The 22,756-nt window shown below is 41.5% G+C and overlaps 2 protein-coding genes across 2 annotated transcripts in view; both read left to right on the top strand.

Annotated features, from left to right (window-relative positions):
- GPC3 (glypican 3) overlaps nucleotides 1-22,756 on the top strand; it is an 821,180-nt gene that overhangs the window by 758,755 nt on the left and 39,669 nt on the right. The gene's annotated exons all lie outside the window — the stretch shown is intronic.
- LOC141500265 (phosphatidylinositol N-acetylglucosaminyltransferase subunit P-like) lies at nucleotides 20,589-21,159 on the top strand. Its single transcript, XM_074203333.1, has one exon. The coding sequence runs from the start codon at nucleotides 20,608-20,610 to the stop codon at nucleotides 21,010-21,012; it is 405 nt and encodes a 134-aa protein (XP_074059434.1). The 5' UTR covers nucleotides 20,589-20,607; the 3' UTR covers nucleotides 21,013-21,159.

The following is a 22,756-nucleotide window of genomic DNA, read 5'->3' as shown; positions in this document are numbered from 1 at the left end:
AAAGGTAACCTATTAGAGTAGTGACAATGAGTGTTTCTGGTTTTTTCTGTAGAAATGACAGAACAAAGCTGCCTTAAAAGAAGGTAATTCCCCAGCAGAAGTGAGGAGATGGTAAAAGACCACCTAGCTGTCCTTGTTGAATTGAAGCTGCCTGGTCTGATTGAACTCTAGCACCAGCCAATGTGCCTGAATGGCCACAATTGGAAAAAGGATGGAGGACAGGAGAGCTCTGATAGGAGTGGAAAATGACAAATGGTGGTTTTATTTTCAGAAGGAAGGGGGGGAAAAGGAAAGAGGATTAAGTCTACAAAGAGTGGGCCAATGAAATTCACTTCAATTCCTGGGGAAAAAATTCTAGTGATGGTTAATGAGCATTTAGAAAAGGAAGCAACGATTTACAGGAGTTGAGATGGCTCCTTGCTTGACTAACCTTATTTCTGTTGTAAACAGGGTTATTAAAGCAGTATATCAGCTTACCTAGAGTCTAGCAAAACACTTCCTTGAAGTATTTCATATTATTATTTTGGAGAGCATGGAGAGATGTAGATTGGATGATAAACCATATAGATGGATTTGGGACTGGTTGATTGGCTGGACTCCAAATTGTCATCATTGGTATGATGTCAACTTGACAAGAGGTCTTTGGCAGAATATCCAAAGGATCTGTGCTTAGCCTTGGACTGTTGAAATTTTTATCAATGACTTAGATAATGACATGCTTGTCAAATTTGCAGATGACACGAAGTTGGGAGAAAGAATGATTACAATAGAAGCCTAATAGGCTGGAACACTATACTCAGTCTAATAAGATGAAATTCACTTTGGGTTCCAAAATCTCAATTTCATGGGTACAGGATGGGGAAGATATGGTTAGGCAGTAGGAAGAGAAATGGAGAGTCATGGTCATCTTTAGCTAGACCCCTTCCTGTCCTAAGCTGGCACACCAGGAGGGTATTTTGTTGAGACAAACACATTAACATGAGTACAGCACAGTACAATGGGAGAAGGTCAGAGTTTTAAATTTCACTATTAACACTTCCTACCTTGTCATGACCATGGCCAAGTCCCTCCATCTCCTCCAGTCTCAGTTTCCTCATCAGTAAAATGGGGAGGGAGTAACCCACATGGCCTCCAAGTTCTCTTCTAGTTCTAGATTTCTAATCCATGACCTATGTTAGGACTACAAGACACTGGATTGAAAAAATTCTAAAGATCCAACTCAGAGGAGGCCAAGAACAGAAAAGTAAACAGCCTTTTAAAGAAAGAACCACTCTTTCATCCAAGTTGTTTGAGAATGGCTAGCCAGTGTGCAAGGTTGCTCACACCATGCTAGCATCTCTTTTTCTATTTGCAAAAGCAATCTGTCATTTTGCCTTAGCACACAGTTATTTCCCAGGGAACACAGTAGACACCCTGAAGGATAATGGAGTAGAAAGAGCACTGAAGTGTGAATATGGAAGCTTAGATTCAGGTCCTGAGTCTTTGATTTACCAGTGGTGTGACCTTGGCCAACTACCTTACCTTTTCTGGGTCTCTAAAAATGAGGGACTAGTAAGGTCCTGTCCAACTCTGAAAACCACAACTCTATAAATCAGAGTTCTCCAAGCTTAGAAGCAGTCATTTTGATCTGAAGACCTCATACTACATCACTAGATTAACCCTAGTTTAGATAAAGAAGATGGAAGTGCAGATAATAAGTAACTTTCTATCTTGGAAGAAATCAAATTTCATTCCACAGCTGACCCCACTCTGCCATCACATTTAGCACATACATAGATGAATGAAAATGAGGTGATGTATAATGATAGAGTTACTGGACTTGGAGTCAGGAAAATCAGAGTTTGACTCTTGCTTCAGGTGTCCTTGGGCTAGGGACTTCACTCTAGTTGCTTCAATTTCCTCATCTGTAAAGATACTAACACCTTCTAAAGTTGTGAGGGTCAAAGGAGAAAATCCAGATTATACCAACTTTCCAATGCTATGTCAATGTTAGCTATTAGTATTGTTTTAATGCACACTTCCTCTTCCTTTTCTGTAACTCCCCCAGCTGAAATTGACCTCTCCCTCCTTGAGCTTCTCCCAACCTTTTTCATGGGCCTCTCATTTTGTACTTTTGATCAGACCTCACTGAGTACTTGGCCTTCCCATTAATAGATATAGTAAGCTCCTCCAGAGCAGGGGCCTATCGTGGGCTGACCAAGCACGAGACCCAGACCACAATAGGCTCATAAATATTTGTTGAATTGAATTGAAATCAATGGGGGAATTGGGATGAAAATGAAGTCCAGTTGTCCAGGATGGGCCTAAGCCATCTCTGATGTTGGTGTGAAAGGCTCCCAAAATCTACTGCTTACAAAGAAATATCAGAAGGTCGAGATGCAGCATTTGGGGCACTCTTTTCTTCTCTCTAGACTCTCTTAAAGAACTTAAGAGCACATGTATGTGTGTGTGGGTATGTGTTTGTGTGGCTGGGGAGATCGGCTTTCTGTATTGTGGTTTGCAGTCTCTTCCCATTATGTCCATTGAAAAACACCGTTTTCAGAATCCCTCAAATGCTGCCTTTTGTGATTTTGACACAAAGTGAAAAAGACTCAAGTTGCTGGTGGCAGAGCCAGTTGTTTGGACTCGCCCGTGAGCCTGCTTCACATGAGCTGCTTTGTGAGCCCTTCGGCTCCAGCGCCCGCCCACCCTGAGCCCTGTTGATCAATTACCATGTGGTCAATTCAATGGTCGCCCTGATTGTTAATTGCCATTGAACAGTTTTCAAGTGCTCCATGCTCTATCACAGATCCACTCCCCAGCACCCGACATGCCTACCACGTAATTAACATAAAGAAATTAATGTCTTACAAGCTGGGATATTTGATTCCCCCCACAAGTCGGGTGCATAGTTAAAGGGAGAAGAAATGTAAATAGGATGGAATTCTGAAGCCAGATTCCTGATATGACAGGACTAAAGAGCTGGGGCTTCTTTGAAAAGGGCCTCTTTTCATCCCTTTAATAAGTCCATTACTTGCACTTGGGCATATTTTAAGGTCCTTTTCATGCTGAATCTCGAGTTGCGCATGCTTTGCATTTCAAGCTTTGTTTCTGAATCACTCCAAGCCAAAGTTATTTCTGCTTTAAAATAACAGGAGCCGGGAACAGCTAATCTCCTTTCATTCGGAGTTCCTCACATTATTTTACTGGACAAAGTTTGTGTTGGCTACAAAACAGGGCATTCACAACATCTATGAGAAGGAATTTAGGTAAGAATGAGGCTGAGATTGGAGGCTGGATAAAGCCCCTCTTTCCTCAGGCCATTAAGAAATTCCAAATGGGCATGATATTGAAGAGTGACATGAAATTAGGCTTTCGAATTTCAGCTGTTTAAGCTGATTGCCTCCATTTGACAATCACCCCTAATGAAACCTTCCCATAACTAGCATCCCAGTATGTTTCTCAATTAAAGTGAGAGAGAGGGCTGTGTGTGTGTGTGTGGGGGGGGTGTCTCTGTGTGTCTATGTGTCTGTATTAAAGGGATAATGACTTGGATATTGACTTTGTGAGACCTTTCAGAGAGGAAAATCTGAAAGAATTAGTGAGAGAGCTTTGCTTCATCAGTGAGATGTTTCCTATACCAGTGAGTTAAGTTCATTTTCCCTTCCTCTTCAAGTAGGAACCAAAACTAGAGCCACCCACTTCAAACTTTTCACTCCTTACTTTTTTTTATTCAACTGCACAATCTGAATCCTAGAATATCAGAGGGAGAAGAGCTGCTGGAACACAAAATGGGATCATTTGAATTGAGTACATGATAATTGATCAATTAGGATACTGTCTAGTAGAAAGCCAACAAAGCAGCTTATGCGAACCAAAGTACCCACCACATCCAAAGATCTGACTCTTTCTCTTCCAGAGCTTGAAAGAACCTTAGACCAAATAATGTGAGGACTGAAAATAATCTAAGTCTTCTAAGAGATCATATAGTCCAATACTTTCATATTAAAGAGGAATAAATTAAGAGCCAGAGTAGAAAAAGTAAGTGGAAGAACATCATATATTCACAAATGGAAAGAACCTCAGAAGTCATCTAATCCAATCTCCTTCATTTTATGGATGAGGAAAATGAAGCCCCAAAGGTTAATATAATAAACTCATCCTCTATCTCTGGAATTCATTCTTTTTTCCTATACCAGCCTGCATGACTAAGTCTCCTGGTTCAAAATCCATGTCTCTTTCTCTTTGACTCTTTTTGTTTTAATTGATTTAATTTAATTGATCAATTACCATGTATTCATTTCAGTGATCATCTTGACTAGCAATAGAGACTGCTCATATTTTATTTTCCTTGCAGTGGGAATAAATTTCTTTTCTAGTTGGTAAGAAGTTCTGCTCAAGTTAGTATGGAAGAAACTTAGATTAGACCAACACCTCATACCCTTTACCAAGATAAGATCCAAATGGATACAGAATTTAGACATAAAAAACAATGCTATAAGCAAATTAGAAGATCAAGGAGTAGTTTACCTGTCATATCTATGGAAAGGGAAGTAGTTTATGACCAGGAAGAGATGGAAAGCATGACTAAAAACAAGCTAGATGATTTTCATTACATTACATTAAAAAACTTTTGCACAGGCAAAACCACTGTAACCAAGATCAAAAGAAATGTAGTAAACCGGGAAACAATCTTTACAACTAATGATTCTGCCAAAGGACTCATTTCTAAAATATACAGAGAACTGAGTCAAATTAAAAAAAAAACCAAGCCATTCCCCAATTGACAAATGGTCAAAGGATATACAAAGGCAATTTACAGATGAAGAGATCAAAGCAATCCATAGTCATATGAAAAATTGGTATAATCTGAGTTTCTTCCCTACTAACTTACAATTTTCCCAGCAGTTTTTATCAAAGAGAGAGTTTTTATCCCAATAGCTGGACAATTTGGGTTTATCAAACAGCAGATTACTATAATCATTTCCTGCTACTGCACCTAGTCTATTCCACTGGTCACCACTGTATTTCTTAGCCAATACCAGACAGTTTTGATGACTGATGCTTTATGATATAATTTGAGATCAGGTAGGGCTAAGCCCCCTTCTTTTGTACTTTTTTCATTAAATTCCTGGAAATTCTTGACTTTTTATTTCTCCATATAAATTTACTTGCAACTTTTTCTAACTCATTGAAGTAATTTTTTGGAATTTTGATTGGTAGGGAACTAAACAGGTAGTTTAGTTTTGGTAGAACTGTCATTTTTATTATATTAGCTTGACCTATCCATGAGCAGTTGATGTTTATCCTGTTATTTAAATCTGCTTTAATTTGTGTGAGAAGTGTTTTATAATTGTTTTCAAAAAGTTTCTGAGTCTGCCTTGGCAAATAGATTCCCAGGAATTTTACGTTGTCTGAGGTTACTTTGAATGGGATTTCACTTTCTAGCTCTTCCTGCTGTATCTTGCTAGACATATATAGAAAAGATGAGGATTTATAAACTCATTCTTCTTAAAATCACTTTGTAACCCTTCAGACTATAGAAAGGTGTTTATGATAGATATCATGCTAACTTCTCACATAGTAGTGAAAACCCTCGTGAGGAATCAAGCATCTCTTTGAAGGATAAGGTTCCCTGGAGTCAGGCAGACTTCTCTTCAAGAGGTCAAATCCAGCCTCAGACACTTACTAGCTGTTTGAGCTTGGGCAAGTCACTTCATCCTGCTTGCCTCAGTTTCTTCATCTGTAAAATGAACTACATAAGGAAATGGCAAACCACTCCAGTGTCTTTGCCAAGAAAACTTCAAATGGGATCATGGAGATTTGGACATGACTGAAAAACTACAAAACAAGAACATGTTTAAAGGCCATTCCCTTGAGTCATGTGAGCATAGGTAAATCATTTCCTCTGTCAAATCATTTCTCACTTGTTTCCTCTACAAAAAGAGGATAACTGTACCTCCAGATATCTCACTGAGTGACTATGAAAGAGATGTTTTGTAAATCATAAAGCCAGAGCTATAACTAGGGTGGAAACAACTAATGTTTTTCCCGGGACACCAACATTTAGGGGGGACACTGATGGAGTGGAATCCAGAGACTACCATCTCCGTTCCACCAAGTCTTCTCTACAATTCCTCATCCAACCTCAGTCTGGCCCCAAAAAAGTTCCATTATCATGATAGTGTCCTTCTCTCAGAGCCTACCTTCCATACTCCTCTCCTCTATAATTTACCTTTCCCCATTCCCTGGACAGGAAAGAATATTTTTGATTGGGGGAAAGTGTTTTTTTTTTTGTTTTTGCCCCAAGTGAAAGAATCACTAGCTGCATCAAGTTCTCTAGTGGGACTTCCTGATGTTGCTATCAGTGTACTACTAAACCCCTCTTTGAGTGACTGGCAACTCATACCAAGAAAGATCAGGGACCAGGAGGCATGTTCAGAATACTGGCTAGCACTCAGTTCCCAAACTGAGCAAATACAAAAAGGATGACAATTGTTAGGAAGGGTTTAAGGTTTCCCAGGAATGGCAGGTGTACCCCCTCTCCAATCTCCCCAACTCTACACAGAGTGTGCCAACAGTCAAAGGTAGCATTGAAAATAACCCTGGGAAATAAAGGAAATAAGTAAGATGGAGCAAGGAGGTTGAGGGAAGGGGAAGGATGGGATGCATAGATGAATGTGAGAGTGAAAGGTTCCCTCGTTCACCAATGCAACAAATGTTTATCATATATCTCCTCTGCCTCCATTCCAGGTAAACTAAACCACTCATTCTGCCTTCTCCCACCATCAAGCCTTTGCCCACACCATCCTCCATACCTGGAATGGTCATATCCCACCCTTCATTCTCCCCTGTGGAAATCTCTCCCTTCTTCTGAGGATCACTGTTTTGGGGGGAAACTACCTTCTCCATAGAAAAGGGGAGGGGGAAAAAGAAAAGGAGAGGGATCCTTAGGTTCTAAGCTTTTTGAGGGCAGAGACCCAGCTTGTTCAAACTTTGTATGCCTTTGAACACCATGTATACGCCTCATACCATAACAGGAGCTTCATTTCCTTATTCTCTACTCGATGCTAACAAGAATATAAAGATGAACAATCCTATGAGCTCAGTCATTGGGAAGTCCTTTCTTATGATCAAACCCGGGACAGAAGACAATGGAAACACAAGTGGGTTTCAAGGCCAGGGCTCAGGCCTCGTCTTAACTCACCTTTGTACCCTGCTTCTCCCACTACCTAGCCCAGTGGTGTCCAAACCCATTGTGACCCAGGGGACACTTTGAATAAAGATTTGTTAAATGAGCATTTGATAAATGATGACATGCTCGTTCTCGCTCTGAAGGCAGAAGAGAGATGATTTTGAATCCCAGCTCCAAATCACCACATTGGGCACTAATACACTATTCTGAGCCTCAGTTTTCTCATCTGTAAAATGGAGGTGATGAATAATTGTGTTACTTACTTTCCAGGGCTGTTGATGTGGGCAGAGAAGTGTGCTTTGGAAACCTTATAGTGCTAAAACTATCTAGAGCTTATCGAAATTGGAGATCCTAGCAAGTAAGGTTTTCACTGAAGAGGTGCCAGTTCAAGCTGTACTTTGGAGGCCATTTAGGACTTCTGAAGGAGATAGGGCAGTTTGGGCAGAATGAATGGTGCTGAATTTGGGTTGTGTTCAGAAAATGGGAACCATCCATTTTGGCTAAACTAAAAACCTACCCCCCATCATATTTCTCCAGATAACTGCCTAATAGCAAATAACTTTAGTCATGCCCTTCTGTTTCCAGGCTAAGGTGAATCCAATACTCTGGACCATTGAGTTCTTAGTTTTGCCTGTGTCTTGGTGGCACATCCTGTCTTCATGAAATAGGAATTTTAATCTCTTCTCTAGGTGGCTCTTTTTAAGCAACCTACTAGAACTGAAATAGCCATGGGAAAATGGGGAAGGATTCTATGTGACAAATACCCAACTCAACTCCTGTGCTGTCCCAAAGCAGTCTCCAGAAATGCCTGGAGATTTTCAGTGGCTCCAGGATTGGAGAAAGAAGAGGGAAGCCAGAACACTAGGGAAGTAATCTCAGTGCCTGACAAAGAAGGCAGAGCAGAATATTTTGTGATGTCAGTTATGAGTATAAAACAACACTCAAAAATTCAATTCAGTTTAAATGAACAAGTACTGACTAAGTATTGAGCTCAAGAAACTGATGTCCTATAGGGAGGCAGTGGAGGGGTACAACCTGGAAAGAAATACAAGAAAAACAGAGGCAAGAAAAAGAAAGGAAGGTTATAGGTTGTGAAGGATGCTGAGAGGCAGAAATGAGGATACCAGACATTCCAGGAAATATAGTTGCTGGAGTTTGTGATGAGTAATGTAGAATATTTCAAAAATCAGGTGAGGGACTTAGTGCAATCTGGACTATTCTTATTTTATTCTAGAGGTAGTAATGAGGAACCAAGGAACCTTTTTTGAGCTAGAGAGTAGACTGATCAGACCTATGTCTTTTGAATATTACTTGTGGGGAAAGTACGTGGAATAATCTAGGTGAGAGCTGATCTAAAGTGGTAACCATGTGGGGATAGAAGGAGAAGAACAAGGGAAGTGTAAGACTGAGTATGATGAGGTGAAGAAGATGAAAAAGTATACATACATTCAAGAAATGTGGGAGAAAGGATGCTTGACTATGGGCAAGCCACCTTTCCTCTCAGTTTTCTGTTTTTTTGAGATAGGGATGCTAATATAATACTACTTTAGAATCAAATTAAGAATTGGAAAGGACCTTAGAGACCACCTAGTCCAACCTCCTTATTATGCAAATAAAAATGAAGCATTGACTTCACTAAAAGACTGATGGGGATCAAATGAGCTAACTCATGGAAAATATGTTGGAAAACTTAGACTGTCTTAAATCATGATTCTTCAATCATCCAAACTCTCTTCAATGTGAGCAATCCTCCAACAGGGTAGGCTGTAACCCAAGTCATCTCATTGGGTTCAATTCTTGCCCATGTCTTCCTCTCAAGCCTACACAGCAGGTTTGGGAAACATGTTGGGGGCTTTCCTCTAGATCATTTGACAGTGTGTGAATATCAAGTGAGCATATGAACTATCCCTATCTTATCCTTCACTCTTGTTACATGATGGCCTTCTGACCCCTTCCAGTCATACATCTTTTCAATGATAACCTTTATGCTGCTTTTGGTGCACAATTCTTCATTTGTAATGTGCTGCAGCCTACTCATGCCCACCCTGTGCATCTCCATTGCCCTTTGGGTGACTCAAAATTTAATTCACTGGAGATGCTAGCATTCCATGTTTTGTAGCCATACACCACCAGAAAAATATTGATATTTAAAAGATGGGTGTCTGTTTCAGGGCGAAGCTTATGGTCATTAAAAGCACTGCACAATTTCTGAAATGTAATCTGATCTGCTCATCTCATCTTCCTTCTGAAAGGTGCAGAGAAACCAATATCCTACTATGCTTATCAAATGGATTGGGTTTAAAAAAAAAACATTTGGGGTAGCTAGGTGGCACAATGGATAGAGCACCATTCCTGGAGTCAGGAGGACCTAAGTTCAAATCCAGCCTCAGACACTTAATAATTGCCTAGCTATGTGACCTTGGGCAAGCCACTTAACCCCATTGCCTTAATAAATTCCTCTTTTAAATTTGATTCTGCAGAACAAAATACTGTTCCTCCAATAACATATCTTTTGTTGGAAGCCATTAAATGGAGGAAAATGTGTTTGCCATCATCACAAAGGAGGTCCAGCAAAGAGTCCAAATGTTAGGAGTGATTCTTTCCACCCTCCAGATGCTCTTCTTGGTGGGTAGTATTGTGTTGATTATTTCAAGCACTGGAATGATGCAGAACCTCCTGAATGGATCCACAAATATTCAAAAGAATTTGGCATAACAATCCACAAAGGAAAAAACAAGTGGATGAAAATGCCTGCTATTCAAACTTAGATATTCAGTTGAATGGACTACCCCTGAAAGTTTTCAATCATGTCATATCATCTTATATATGTATATTATAAGAATTGTTATTAATAGAGGGCAGTAGAAAGTGGGGCTTCAGAACTTAGTCATGGCATTAATGCTAATTTTTGGAGAAACTGCTTCTCTTTTGTATTTTGTTGATCAAAAGAGGTCTTTAGCTTTCTTCTCAAGCTTTGTTCCTTTGGGATGCTATTCAAACTTGTATCCTCACTGATGCTGACTCAGTGAAATATAACAGAGAGAGGACTGGATTTAGAATTAGGAAACCTAGATTCAAGTCCTAGCTCTGCTATGTATAGATGTGTAATCTTAGCCAACTCATCTCCCCTCTTTGGGTCTCAGTTTCTTCCTCTGCAAGGAGGGAGGGGAAGAGAATGAGCTAGATTGTTTCAAAGGGCTCTTTCAACTTCATCATTTTTGAGTCTACAACTCTAAGTTAGGGAACATATATGGGAAAAAAATCATTGACCTTAAAAGTTAGAAGGAAAAGAGGCCACAGCCTTCCCTGGATTGAAAAAAGAAAACAATTGTTCAAAATTGATGGGAAAAAAAATCTGGTCTCAGATACTTATAAGACATTAAAAAAAAATAAGCAAAATTAATGGGAAAGATAGGGAGTCCTAGAGAAAGAGAAATCAATAAATCAGTCTCAGAAAACACATGTGAGGACAAGGGGGAAAAAGAAAGGTGGCAAAAACAAATGGATCTGTGGTCAATCCTCAATCTGCCACTCATTAACTCTGTGACTCTGGGCAAGTCCCTTCCCCTCTCTCAACATCAGTTTCCTCCTTCATGAAATGAAGGGATTAATGTATGCATAGATGATTGCTAAGGGCCCTTCCAATTCTGGATCCTTGAAGGTTCCTCCAAAATGACAGATAAGAGGAAACAGCAGGATGTAAAGGAGAACAGCTGAAAGATGGAGGGAGCTCTTAGGGAACTGAAACCTAAAGAAAATAGACCCTGAGTCGACCATTTACCTAAGGGGGAAAAGACAAGGAAAAGTCACAAAGACGGAAGAGGACTTGAAGACTCCTAATCTGAGTGGGGCTTGAAAACTTTCCATTTTTCGAAGTATGTGAAAAAAAAAGGGAGTTGCAGAGACAGGAGAGAATGTTTAACAGAGAAAAGGCCAGACAGATGAAAACAGAATAATTGGACACAGGAAATGAGTTAAAAGAGGAATGGAAAGACAGAAAGAAGTGAATAAAGAAATGGAAAAAGGGGGAATGAAAACACACAGCTTTTAGTTTAAGGAATTTTATTTATTCCTGTGCCAGCATATAATTGTATTTTCCTGGCAGTCATCCCATGGAGCTCTGGGAGGGGGAAGGGATGCCAACACGTGTATGCTGCTGAAGGAATGAAAGTATTATTGCCTTGTGCTCATACAGCTGAGCAAATAACTTCATTAATGAGATGATATTTTGATGTTGGGCAGGCACTTTTTAATTTTTTAATCACCAGAGACCTCTTAGTTGAGATGGGTGGGGGCAGACAGGGGACAAGGGTCAGGCAGTGAGACTATAACAAAGAGCATTTCCACGAGGATGTGGGAAAAAAGTCTCCCTGCCCAGAAGACCTATTCAGGATCACTGGCTTTAGAACTGAGAGGGACTTTAGAAATAACCCCCCCACACACATTGTGCAAAGCAGAAAACTGAGGCTCAGAAAAGGGAGCCCAAGGTTCTACAGGTAGGAAGAAAGCAGAGCCAGGACTTCAAGCCAAGTCCAAAAGTCAACACCACTTTATAGTGACATTAGGGTCAGCATCAGCTTCCAGATACAAAAGGGAAGGAGGAAAACATGCTTTTTATTTCTGCAAGTCTTTTTAGCTATATAGAAACAGGATTCTATAACTTGATAGACCCTTAGAGAAAAATTAATCCAATCCCCTCAAGTGATAGAGGGGGGAATTGAGGCCCAGAAAGGGACTTTGACTTGCCCAAGGTCACATAGAGAATAAGCTGTAGAATTGAAACCCAATCTTTTATTCTATCTATAGTCAACCAAAGATGCCAGAAATAAACAATGATTTGGGTTAGAAGTTATTTGCCACAATCCCTTTCCTTCCCCTCCCCCATGTATCCCTCAATAAACCTAAGTTGCTGAGCTGACCAGACCTCATCCAACAGACAGGGCAGAAAGAAGTACCCACTTCCACTCATTCCCCTTAGACTCCCCTTCTTTCCTCTCCTGTCTGGGCCTAGACCCCATGGTTCTAAAAGAGGAATGGGGTTATATAAACAACTAGAATAATTATGGAATTGCCAACTCTGAGATTCTCAGTGAGATGAAGAACCACTCGGTCTTACCATCTGCCCTGTTGGTACACCCTTGGGATTTGGGGCCTTGCCATCCACCCTGCAGCTCATGGCTTTTCTATGTGTTCTCTCCCACCATAAGAGTATGAGCTCCTTAAAAGCAGGTGCTCTGTTTGGTTGGTTGTTTGGTTTTTATCCTTGGCTATGTACTTAGCACATAGAAAACATTTGAAAATCCTGTTTCATTTTTTTTAAAGAAGGTATTTTGGTATTGGTTTTATCTTGGTCTTCCTTCCATGTGGTTCCTGGAGCTTGACTTCCCAAAGCTTTGGAGAACATGGTCCAGTTCCTAATCACTGAGCATCTTCTCCACTTAAAGGAACCAAAGCAGATCTCTCCCCTTTGCTTTCCACTTCTCCTGCAGTCGATGAACAGGTTGAAGATTTGGTTATGTGGGCTAGAGTCTGCTGTAGAAAGACAATCTCTGAGTAAATTTTTCCTTCTCTAATTTCATAAGCTGATTCATGAATACAAGATGAAGGGAAGCTTCCTTTGAAAAAGTTTTGGGCCTTTAGTAAACTGCAGCCTAGCATACAATCATAGGACCAAATGCCTGAATGACAACCACAAGGCAGCTCGAGTCATATCTGCAGAAGCTAATGCTGTTCTGGTAGCCATATTTTTTGCAACAACATTGGTAATGTGGAGAATATTTAGAATAGGACAGCCAGGTTGGGAGAGGGTCTCAGAATCATGTCATCTGAGCATGCATTTTGGAAAGTGAAGAAGAAAAGACTCAGTGAAGAATGACATGGTCTCTGTCTTCAGATTATGGGAGGGGTTGACCAGAAACAGCTTGCTTGTGACCCCCACTTCTGCCCCCAGGGGAGGACTAGAAGCAGTGGATCTATGTTGCAAATAGGTTTCTGAGCAATGAAAGTGACCCACAATGGAATGACCTGGCTCTGGGTCATTATGGGTTCTATGTCATTAAAGGTCTTTGGAAAACATCTTTGGAGTATTCTCCTAGTAGGAATACCTTCTGGGTGTGGATCAAACTAAGAAATCTCCTAAATCCCTTCCAACTATCCAATTCTGGGTCTGACTCCTCCCTCCCGCTCTTGCTCTGCCTTAACTATAATACATTGTTGTTCATGGCTGAAGCCAAAAGACTTGCTCATCCCTCCCCGACCCTACTTGTGGCCACCCCTTTGGTGATGAGCTATTCCACACTTGGCTAGGCTGGTCCCCAGATGACAAACAGAACCAATCTCCAGGCAGGCCTGGGTTTCAAGTCTTTCCAGGGAAAGTCTTTGAGAACCTGCAATATACTTCATGCCATGACAGAAAGAAACTTAATCAGTGAAAACAGAACTTTTTTCCCAAAAGAAGTTTACGTGGGTAGAGGGAGAGGGGGGAGAGAAACTCAGATGTCTGTGTGATCATGGTTCCTCATATGTTAAAAATGAAGAGACTGGACTCAGTGGCCTCTCAGGTCCCTCCATGCCTCCATCTAGAACCCTGTAAGGAAATCTTCGGGTTGAATAAATCTTCATATAAAGGCACCTAAACCCTGGGGACTGGCTAGTTTATTCAGTTCATGGACAGGGGCATACATCCCAACTCTCATTGCTGCTGCTAGGAGCTAGACTCTGGGGCATCTCCTCCCATTCCTTACTGTCAAGACCCAAACAGTAATTAATCTCTACAAGTCTGCGGCCAACCCCAATTGGTATGCAGAGGCATTCTGACCAACACATATGCACTAAAGAAACTTCTAGCCCTCTGTGTTCCAGGATGGCTGGGAATCAACAATATCCAAAATGATGAGAATGAATAAGAGAGAGTCCAAAGATGGTCGATGTTTTTAAGTAAACTGAGGGAGATTTCTAATTTTTTTTAAAGGCTTGATTTTCATCAATTCAGTCAATTCTGTCCAAGGAACTGGAAATGTCTAACTTTTTTTCTGATTCAGCTGGAACTGGTTAGTGTGACTTTTCAGTTCACATTTATGAGAGCCGCCTGGTGTAGTGGAAAGCGGGTGGAATTCAGAGCCAGAGAAGTTGGCTTGGAATCCGAGCTGTGTGATCTCCGGAAAGTCCCTCTTCTCTGGGCTTCAGTTGCTGCCTCTGAAGGACGAGGGGGTTGGAGTGTACAACCTCTCAGGCTCCTTCTGGCTCAGAATTCTCTAATACAGGATCACTGCATTTGGGGGGCTAGTTTTGGGTGTTTCTCTTTAGGGAAAGCTCATCACCCAATTCACCCTAACTAGATCCACAGCCTCAGTCCCCCCTGCTGGCTCCTACCAGGATGGCAGCAAGATGTTCAGCAAGGTTAAGGATTGTTGTGTTCTCTGCCGACATGTCCCCAGCATCTCTCACAGTGCCTAGTACAGAGAAGATCCGTCATAAGGGTCCAGTGGTCACTGGGTTGAAAGAAGGTAACAGTACTTGGTCCTTTGTCATCTAAACACCAGAGACTTTCAAATCAACCCCTTGTCCAGAAATGACCAAGGATCAGTGCCCATCAATCCCCATCCTGAGCTCGTGCCCTTAGGAAGCAATGATTGTTGGGATAGGCCTGGGTTCAAATTCTGATTCAGCTTCCTTTGCGATCCTGGAGAAGTCATGGGCCTCGGTTTCCTCCTCTGTACAACAGGGAAAGGCATGGTCTATCTGGCTTCAGGTCCCTCTCAACTCTAGACCTACAATCCTCTGATCCCTCTCAAGTCTTCTAGTTAGTCTGGGAAGAGTGTTTCTCCTGCACACTGTGAGCCTGACACCGCATACTTCTGCAGCTGCGTCAGGCCTGAATTTTAGATTATAAACAGAGCTCCATGAACCAAACCCATTCCATAAAAAAAGTTATGAGGACAGAGAACATTCTTTCATTGATTGTTTTAAACATGGTTTCAGCTTTGGACTCTCTGGGTGGGTCACAAAGGCAAATGTAAAAGTGTCCTGGGATCATCCAAAGATCCCACCAGCGATATCCTCCAGAGATATCCTCGGCTTCTTTCTCAGCAGCTCTTGGGAAATGTGGAGCCCTCCCTTCCCCACTCCTCCCCCCCGTGGAGGGGCCACATCTGGAATTCCAGTGTCCGGCTTGAATACCAATTCATGTTCATTCTTTTGGGCAACAAACACAGCATGGTGTGCTCTGCCCCGCAGCCTGGGGCTGGAGCCAGAAATACAATCAGCTTCTCTTAGGAATGGCGGCTCCCTGGGCGATCAATCAATCAATCAACAAGCATTTATTGCAAATTCCCTGACTGTTTGCTAGCTAGTGGACTAGAAATAAATTCAGTGGGCATCCCCGAAGGCTAATCTTTCTTGGTATGTGTGTGTGGACCTGCTTTGGAACTTTGTCACCAGAGTCATTTTAACATCCCTCTCCCAGCGAGGTCACCACATCCAAATGCCCCCATGGCCCAGCTCCTCCAGATGCCCCCTCAAAGAGGCCTGCCTTGATCAGATGGAAGTGCAGATGGACCCAGATCAACCAGGGTGCTTATACTGCAGAGGATATGTGATCCCTTGGCACAAGAACTTTTCCATGACCAAAAAGGACTTCGTGCAAGAAGTGACATAAAAGACATCAGAAAGGACTAGAAAAGTAAGCAGGCTGCTTAGATACCTGAGGAGCAAGAGGATTCCTGCCAGATACTAGCCTCTGACTTTGATGGTCCTCTAAATTTAGTCCTAGACCCTTTTCCCTCCCTCTGCCTTCTCCCATGGTTTTCGTAGCTCCCATGGATTCAGTTATATCAACTCTGTCCTGATGACTTCCAGAGTCATCTATCCAGCCCTAGCCTCTCTGCTGAGTTCCAGGTCTGTATCACCTGAGCATGAAGGATAGCTTTACCAGGATGTCTCAGAAGCATCTCCATATGTCCCCTTAATCTTTCCTTCTTCCTGTCAAAGGAAACTTCAAGCATCATAGTGAAATGAAAAGTGTTGCATTTGTAGTCAGAGGAATTAGATTCAAAACCTGGTCATACTACTTTCTAGGTAGTGGTAGTGGTTTAGAGGGGCCTTGGACAAATCACTTGACCTCTGTGGACTTCAGTTCTTTCTCTAAAATATGAAGAAGATGAATTAGATGACCTCAAAGCTCCTTCATTGGTAAATCTATGATCCTTCCAATCACCCACATTCACAACTTTACATTTAGCCTCTGTTAACTCTTCTTCTGTAACATCTTTTGGATTTATCCCCTTCTCTCCACTCCCAAAGCTGCCATCCTTGATCAGGCCCTCATGGCCCTTCTTTCCCCTGGACCACTACAATAGCCTCCTAACTGTTTCACAGGCTTCCACCCTCTCCCTCCTCTATGCCATCCTCCACATGACTGCCAAATTGATCTTCCTAAAGCACAGGTCCAACAGGTCTCTCTTCTCCAGTTCTAGAAGCTTTAGCAACTCCCTCTGACTCTTAGAATCAAATATAAATTCCTCTTTGGGCATTTAAAAAATCTTTATACTTTGGTTCCAACATGTCTTTCTAAACTGATTTCACATTGCTCCCCTTCACATCCTCCAGCCAAACCAGAACACTTGCTCATCCCCACTGCTTGACTAACTGTGTCTGAGAATCTTTGGCTGCCTTTGGATCTCTGCTCCAGCACCAAGCCCTATGGCAAAAGCCTTTCCAGATCCATAAACTGACTTTGTATTGATTTGGTCTATAACCTGTGAAGGTGAGCAGAGAACAGGCTGGGCATTGGGTCCCCCCAATGTGACACTAGTCAAATGACTTCCTCTCTCTGTTGCATGAGTCAGGGGAGTAGGTCTGATCCTCTCCCTCTCCCTTACAGTCTAGATTTATTTATCAGAGTTATGTGTTGTTTTGTCTCAGGAATATGTATGGCTCCTTGAGAGCAGAACTATTGTTGGGTTTGTCTTTATATCTCCATCACCTGGCACTTGATAAATATTGAATGAATGAATGAATGTTGCTAGCTCTTGCTCACACTATTCCCTCTTCTCCCCCCCCCCCCACATCTGCTGAATTCCTACCTCTCAGTAAAGCCTGACTCAAATTATCCTTCCATAAGAGAGCCCTCCCTGATCCTCCCTGGAGATCATGGCTTTCCCCTTCATACCATAGGGTCTGGTTTTGCACCTAGCTGATGTGCTTATCTTTGTAACACTATGTTAATAATAATTCCTCTTATCCCTGGCAAGGAAATGTGTCTTACCTAAACCTTCCCAGTAGACCTAACTATAACTAGCTGAAATTGTATATAAGACAAACTATTTTTGTTATGGTAAGGGGATGGCTGTTCTGAGAGTCCTGGAAGAGAGATGCAACAGCAATGGGAACTGGGGTGGAGGTCAAGGGATGGCTGTCACTGGAGAGAAGTAGGGAATTCCTGCCTCATATGTTGGCACTATGCCAAAGCCCCATTTGCCTATGATGATATATGGCAAACTTTTGTGGACATTAGCAACAAGCAGGGGGTAGGACTATTTGCCATCTATCCTTAAGCATCAAGGCTGGTCAGCACCCACAGGGAGGGGAAAGGAAGAATGCAGCCCATCTTAATGCCACTGTCCCCAGACTTATCCCAGTTTGCTTTTCACTGAGTCTAATTTCTGGATCATAGGTCATGAAACCTTCTTGTGCCTTACCTCCACAAAGTAGAATTCTATATAAGGTGAGATCATCTTAGCTTTTAGTGGAAGCTAGCAGAAAGCCCTCATTTTAATATTGCCTCCTTACCTGGAGCTGGCTTCCCAGATACCGCCCCCCATCCCAGAGGATGGATGGTCTTGGCACAGCCCCAAGGGCCGTGTGTGTGCTCTTCTCAAAGAGGAGTAATTCTGACAAGAGGAAGGATTATTCTAATCCCATTTGAATAGCCTTAAAAGGAAATCAAAATTGCTGTTGTTAAATTCCAATTAGGATGTTTAAGGAAAAAAAAACCATTAATACAGTTTAAAAAGAGGGGTGGCTTCTGTGTTCCTTCTATACCTCTAAGTTGTAAAAAAAGTTTCCCATTTCTAACTCAGTTCACCTCCATATCCACTATATTCAGTCTATCAAAAAGTATTTATCCTGTGGTATATGTATGTCATGGAACACTATTGTTCTATTAGAAACCAGGAGGGATGAGAATTCAGGGAAGCCTGGAGGGATTTGCATGAACTGATGCTGAGTGAGATGAGCAGAACCAGAAAAACACTGTACACCTAACAGCAACATGGAGGTGATGATCAACCTTGATGGACTTGCTCGTTCCATCAGTGCAACAATCAGGGACAATTTGAGGTTGTCTGCAATGGAGAATACCATCTGTGTCCAGATAAAGAGCTGTGGAGTTTGAACAAAGACCAAGGACTATTCCCTTTAATTTAGGAAAAAAACCTGATATCTTATTGTCTAATCTTTCTATCTCTTATACTTTATGTTTCTTCTTTAAGGATATGATTTCTCTCTCATCACACTCAATTTAGATCAATGTATACCATGGAAACAATGTAAAGACTGGAAAATTGTCTTCTGTGGGGGGTGGGGGAGGGAAGTAAGATTAGGGGGGAAATTGTAAAACTCAAAATAAAATCTTAAAATAAAGATATGTATCAGGGTGGCTAGGTGGCACAATGGATAAGTACCAGCCCTGGAGTCAGGAAGACCTGAGTTCAAATGTGACTTCAGACCTTTAATAATTACCTAGCTATGTGGCCTTGAGCAAGCCACTTAACCCCCATTGCCTTGCAAAAACCTAAAAAAAAGTATTTATCCTCCAGTGCTGTGTGATCAGGTCTATGCTAAGCATTGCTGGGGGGGGGGGGGGGGGGGAACAGAATAAAACTTCCACTCCATGGTTTTTCAAGGTTTACAAAGTGCTTTTGTCCATCTTCTCATTTGATCCTCACAACAACCCTGGGAGGTGGGTAATGAAAGGGTTCTCACCTCCTTTTGAAAGGAGAGGTTGCGAAAAGGTCAATAATTTGCCCAAGGCTAGTAAGTTTCTCTCCCCAGCCAGGACTTGATGCCAATCATACCAGTTGCCATTTCTATAGTGTTTTCAAGTCTGCTAAATTTTCTCCCCTCGACCGCTTTGTGAGATAAGCAGTGCAAATATAATTTATGGAGGAGGCAACTGAGACCCAGAAAGGTTAAATGACTTGCCCAAACTAACAAATTTAGTAAGGGCTGGAGCCAGGACTTCAACTTAGGTCCTCGGCCTCCAAAGCTACTGTTCTTTTTAGCATCACAGCTGTCTCTGCAGGTATCATCCCTACCTTATTATCTAGCTAATGACCAAGACTGATATGGCCACAGTGCTCAGAGCCTTGCCCAGAATAGGTGCTTAATAAAGGGCAGTTGGATTGATTTTGCAAAGGATGAAAGATTTGGGGCTACAGTTAAGTGATCTTTATGCAGTGTGATTGATGGTAGTCCTTTGATATTTCAATGAACCTGTGATCCCATTTGAGCCAAGCATTGGTCAAGAGGCTCACACAGATCTGTGCTTTCCATACAAGCCTGCCCTTTAATAGCACCATCCATCCATGCCTTCTCAACCTTCTTGTACCTCCTTGTTTGTATACTTTCATATATCGGCTCCAGGTGAGCCCTGCAAAGTTCCTGTGGAGGTCTTCCTCTAGAACTTTGCCTTTAAGCCCCTGCCAGGGCCACAGAGGAGCTAGTAATCTTACTACATGACTAGTTCCTTTTATTCTGGGGGCATCCATTTCTTTGATAGTATCCTTTATGCAGCTTCTCTTACACAGCTCTCCATTAAAATCTTTCTCCCATGCTTCATTGCAATGTGGAAGTGACTATTTTCAGAAATGAAATTAGGATCTACCATGCTGAAAAGGCTTCAAGTAAAGTCTTCAGCAACAGATTGTATCTCCTTTGGGAGGAGAATGGGGATACATATATCGAGTAGATTAATCAGAATAACCCATGAAACAGTGTGAACATGATAATAAATTTCTTGTTCAGTTTTTTCAGTTGTATACCACTCTTTGTGACCTCATTTGGGGTTTTGTTGGCAAAGATCCTGGAGTGGTTGGCCATTTCCTTCACTTCACTCATGCAAGCAGAGTGAAGTGACTTGCCCAGGGTCACACAGCTAGTAAGTGTCTGAGGCCAGATTTGAACTCAGAAAGATGAGTCTTCCTGAATCCAGACCAGGCACTCTATCCTCTGCAGTGCCACCTAGATGCCCAATCACATTTTAAAGATGCCACAGGCTTTCCTTTCTGTAACTCAGTGCAGGAAGCTATATAAGTGTTATCATTAGTTTTTTTTTTTTAAGAGGCAGTGAACAGACCACATCCAAGCCCGGTCCCGAGGGCGGGGGAGTGAGTGGGCGCCTGGCGCCCTCCCGCACGTGGGTGCCCCGAGCCGCCATGGTGGAGAACTCGCCATCGCCGCTGCCAGAAAGAGCCATCTACAGCTTCGTGCTCTTCCTGAGCTCCCAGTGCAGCTTCATACTCTATCTTGTGTGGGCATTTATTCCCGAGACCTGGTTAAACTCCATAGGACTAACATACTGGCCTCAAAAGTACTGGGCAGTGGCTTTGCCAGTCTATCTCTTGATTACCTTAGTAATTACTTACATATTGATATTTGGAATTAATATGGTGAATACTTCTCCACTGGATTCTATTCACACAGTCACAGATAACTATGCCAAAAATCAGCCACAGAAGAAATCTCAAGAAAAAGCTGTCCCAGCCTTAAAGGACATACCTATTAGTGAAGTAAACCAAATGTTCTTTATTGCTGCCAGAGGACTATATACTAAAAGCTGAATCCTAGAGAGAACATCGTAATCACAAACATTCATTTAAGAATTTTTAAAATAGGATTATTTTTAACTAATGATTTTTCTATGTCCCCCAAATACCTTGTGTTCATTGAGAAGGGAAAAGATTCAAATTGATTATATGGAGACCTGACCTTGGAGCCAGCAAAACATTGATGTCTCCCTTCTGAGACCCTAAATTGTAAGATGTTGGGCAAACCACTTCTCAATGTTCTTTTTAACTCTCTAAAACTCTATGTCACAGAGAAGATGCAGAGACAGGGACTTCCCTATATTTAATAATGGATCTAATCCCTATCTCGATCAGATTTTTTAGGAAAAAATTCCAAATATCAGTTGATGAATAGAAGAAATAAAATATTATGTGTCATATGTATTAGCAAAGAAGTTCTAATTAAAAATCTGTCTAATTAAACACTATACTTAATGAAAAAAAAAGAGGCAATGAACACTCAGTAAGAGGTTGTGACTTTTCCAATATCTCATAGATAGTACTTTTGGAGAAAGATATCCTGGCTCTTTCTACTTCAATTCACTGACATTCTGTCATAGTGGGGCAGAGAAAGGGAAACGTGACTGGGAAGGAGAGATTTTGTTGAACTTCAGAGAATGGGTAGATTGTACTTATGTAAAGAATGGAGAGGAGAAATTTCTAATGATGTAGAAAGGCTGTGCCCATCTGCTCCGAAAAATGAGTACTTTCCTTTTATCCTGCAATGGTCCCTGGCCCCCAGTCTCCCGGTGATTGCTGGGCATCTATTCCTTTTTCCATAATTTATGTATTTCAAATTTTCTCATAATTTCTCTTTCATACATAGGTAGAAAATTTGATTTGCTCAAGGTTTGGCTTTCACAATTGGACTAGGACTTTAAAGGTCATATGATCTAAACTTTCCTCCCTCTGACCCTGTCTAGATGACGAAAGAAGCTCAGAGAAAGAAAAAAACTGGTTTAAGATCCCATGGCTCAGTGGACAAGCTGCAACTTGAACCCTAAATCTGTCTAGAATATAGAATGTATGAAGAGGAAAAAGCCATAGCGAACTTGAGTAGCTAGGTTACAAATACCAAGGAGAGACATATGTATTTTAACCTAAAGTAAAGAAGGAGACACAGAAATTTCTTGAGCAGGGGAGTATAATTTTCAGACTTACACTTTAAGAAGAGTATTTTGGAAACTGTTGAACTAGAAGCTAATCTCCCAGGGGAGCTTGGAGGAGTAGTGTCTAGAGTTTTGCATGTGGAGTCAGGAAGACTTGCATCAGACATTTATGAGTTGTATGATCCTGAGCAAGTCATTTAACTTCTACCACATCTCTAAAAGGAGGATAAAAATATCATCTACCTCATAGGGTAGTTAGGAGAGTTAATAAGACATCATGCAAACTTTGCAAACCCCAAAGTGCTATAAATACTAGCAATATCTGAGAATCCAATTAGGAGTCTTTGGCAATAGTCTGGGTCAGAGGTGATGAGCATATGGACTATGTAAGCAAAGACAGGATGATGGCTGTGTTAGATATTTTTGAGATAGAATTAATAACACAATCATTGATTGAATGGGGAGGATGAAGGAGAGAGAGAAGCATAGTAGGAGCCTTTAAGTTTGCAAACCTGAGTGTTTCAGTGGAAATAGAGAAGTTTAGAGGAGCGGATAGGTTTAAGGGAAAAGATAAGGAATTATATTTTGAAATGTTGAGCTTCAGATGCCTGTGCCCATCAAGGTGAAAA

This window comes from Macrotis lagotis, chromosome X (assembly GCF_037893015.1).
Source record: "Macrotis lagotis isolate mMagLag1 chromosome X, bilby.v1.9.chrom.fasta, whole genome shotgun sequence".
Taxonomy (NCBI): Eukaryota; Metazoa; Chordata; class Mammalia; order Peramelemorphia; family Peramelidae; genus Macrotis; species Macrotis lagotis.
This window is presented reverse-complemented; position numbering and strand designations above follow the sequence as displayed.

What these genes read in the sequence shown, in the direction of transcription:
- LOC141500265 (XM_074203333.1), top strand. Translation starts at nt 20,608, where the DNA reads ATGGTGGAGAACTCGCCATCGCCGCTGCCAGAAAGAGCCATCTACAGC.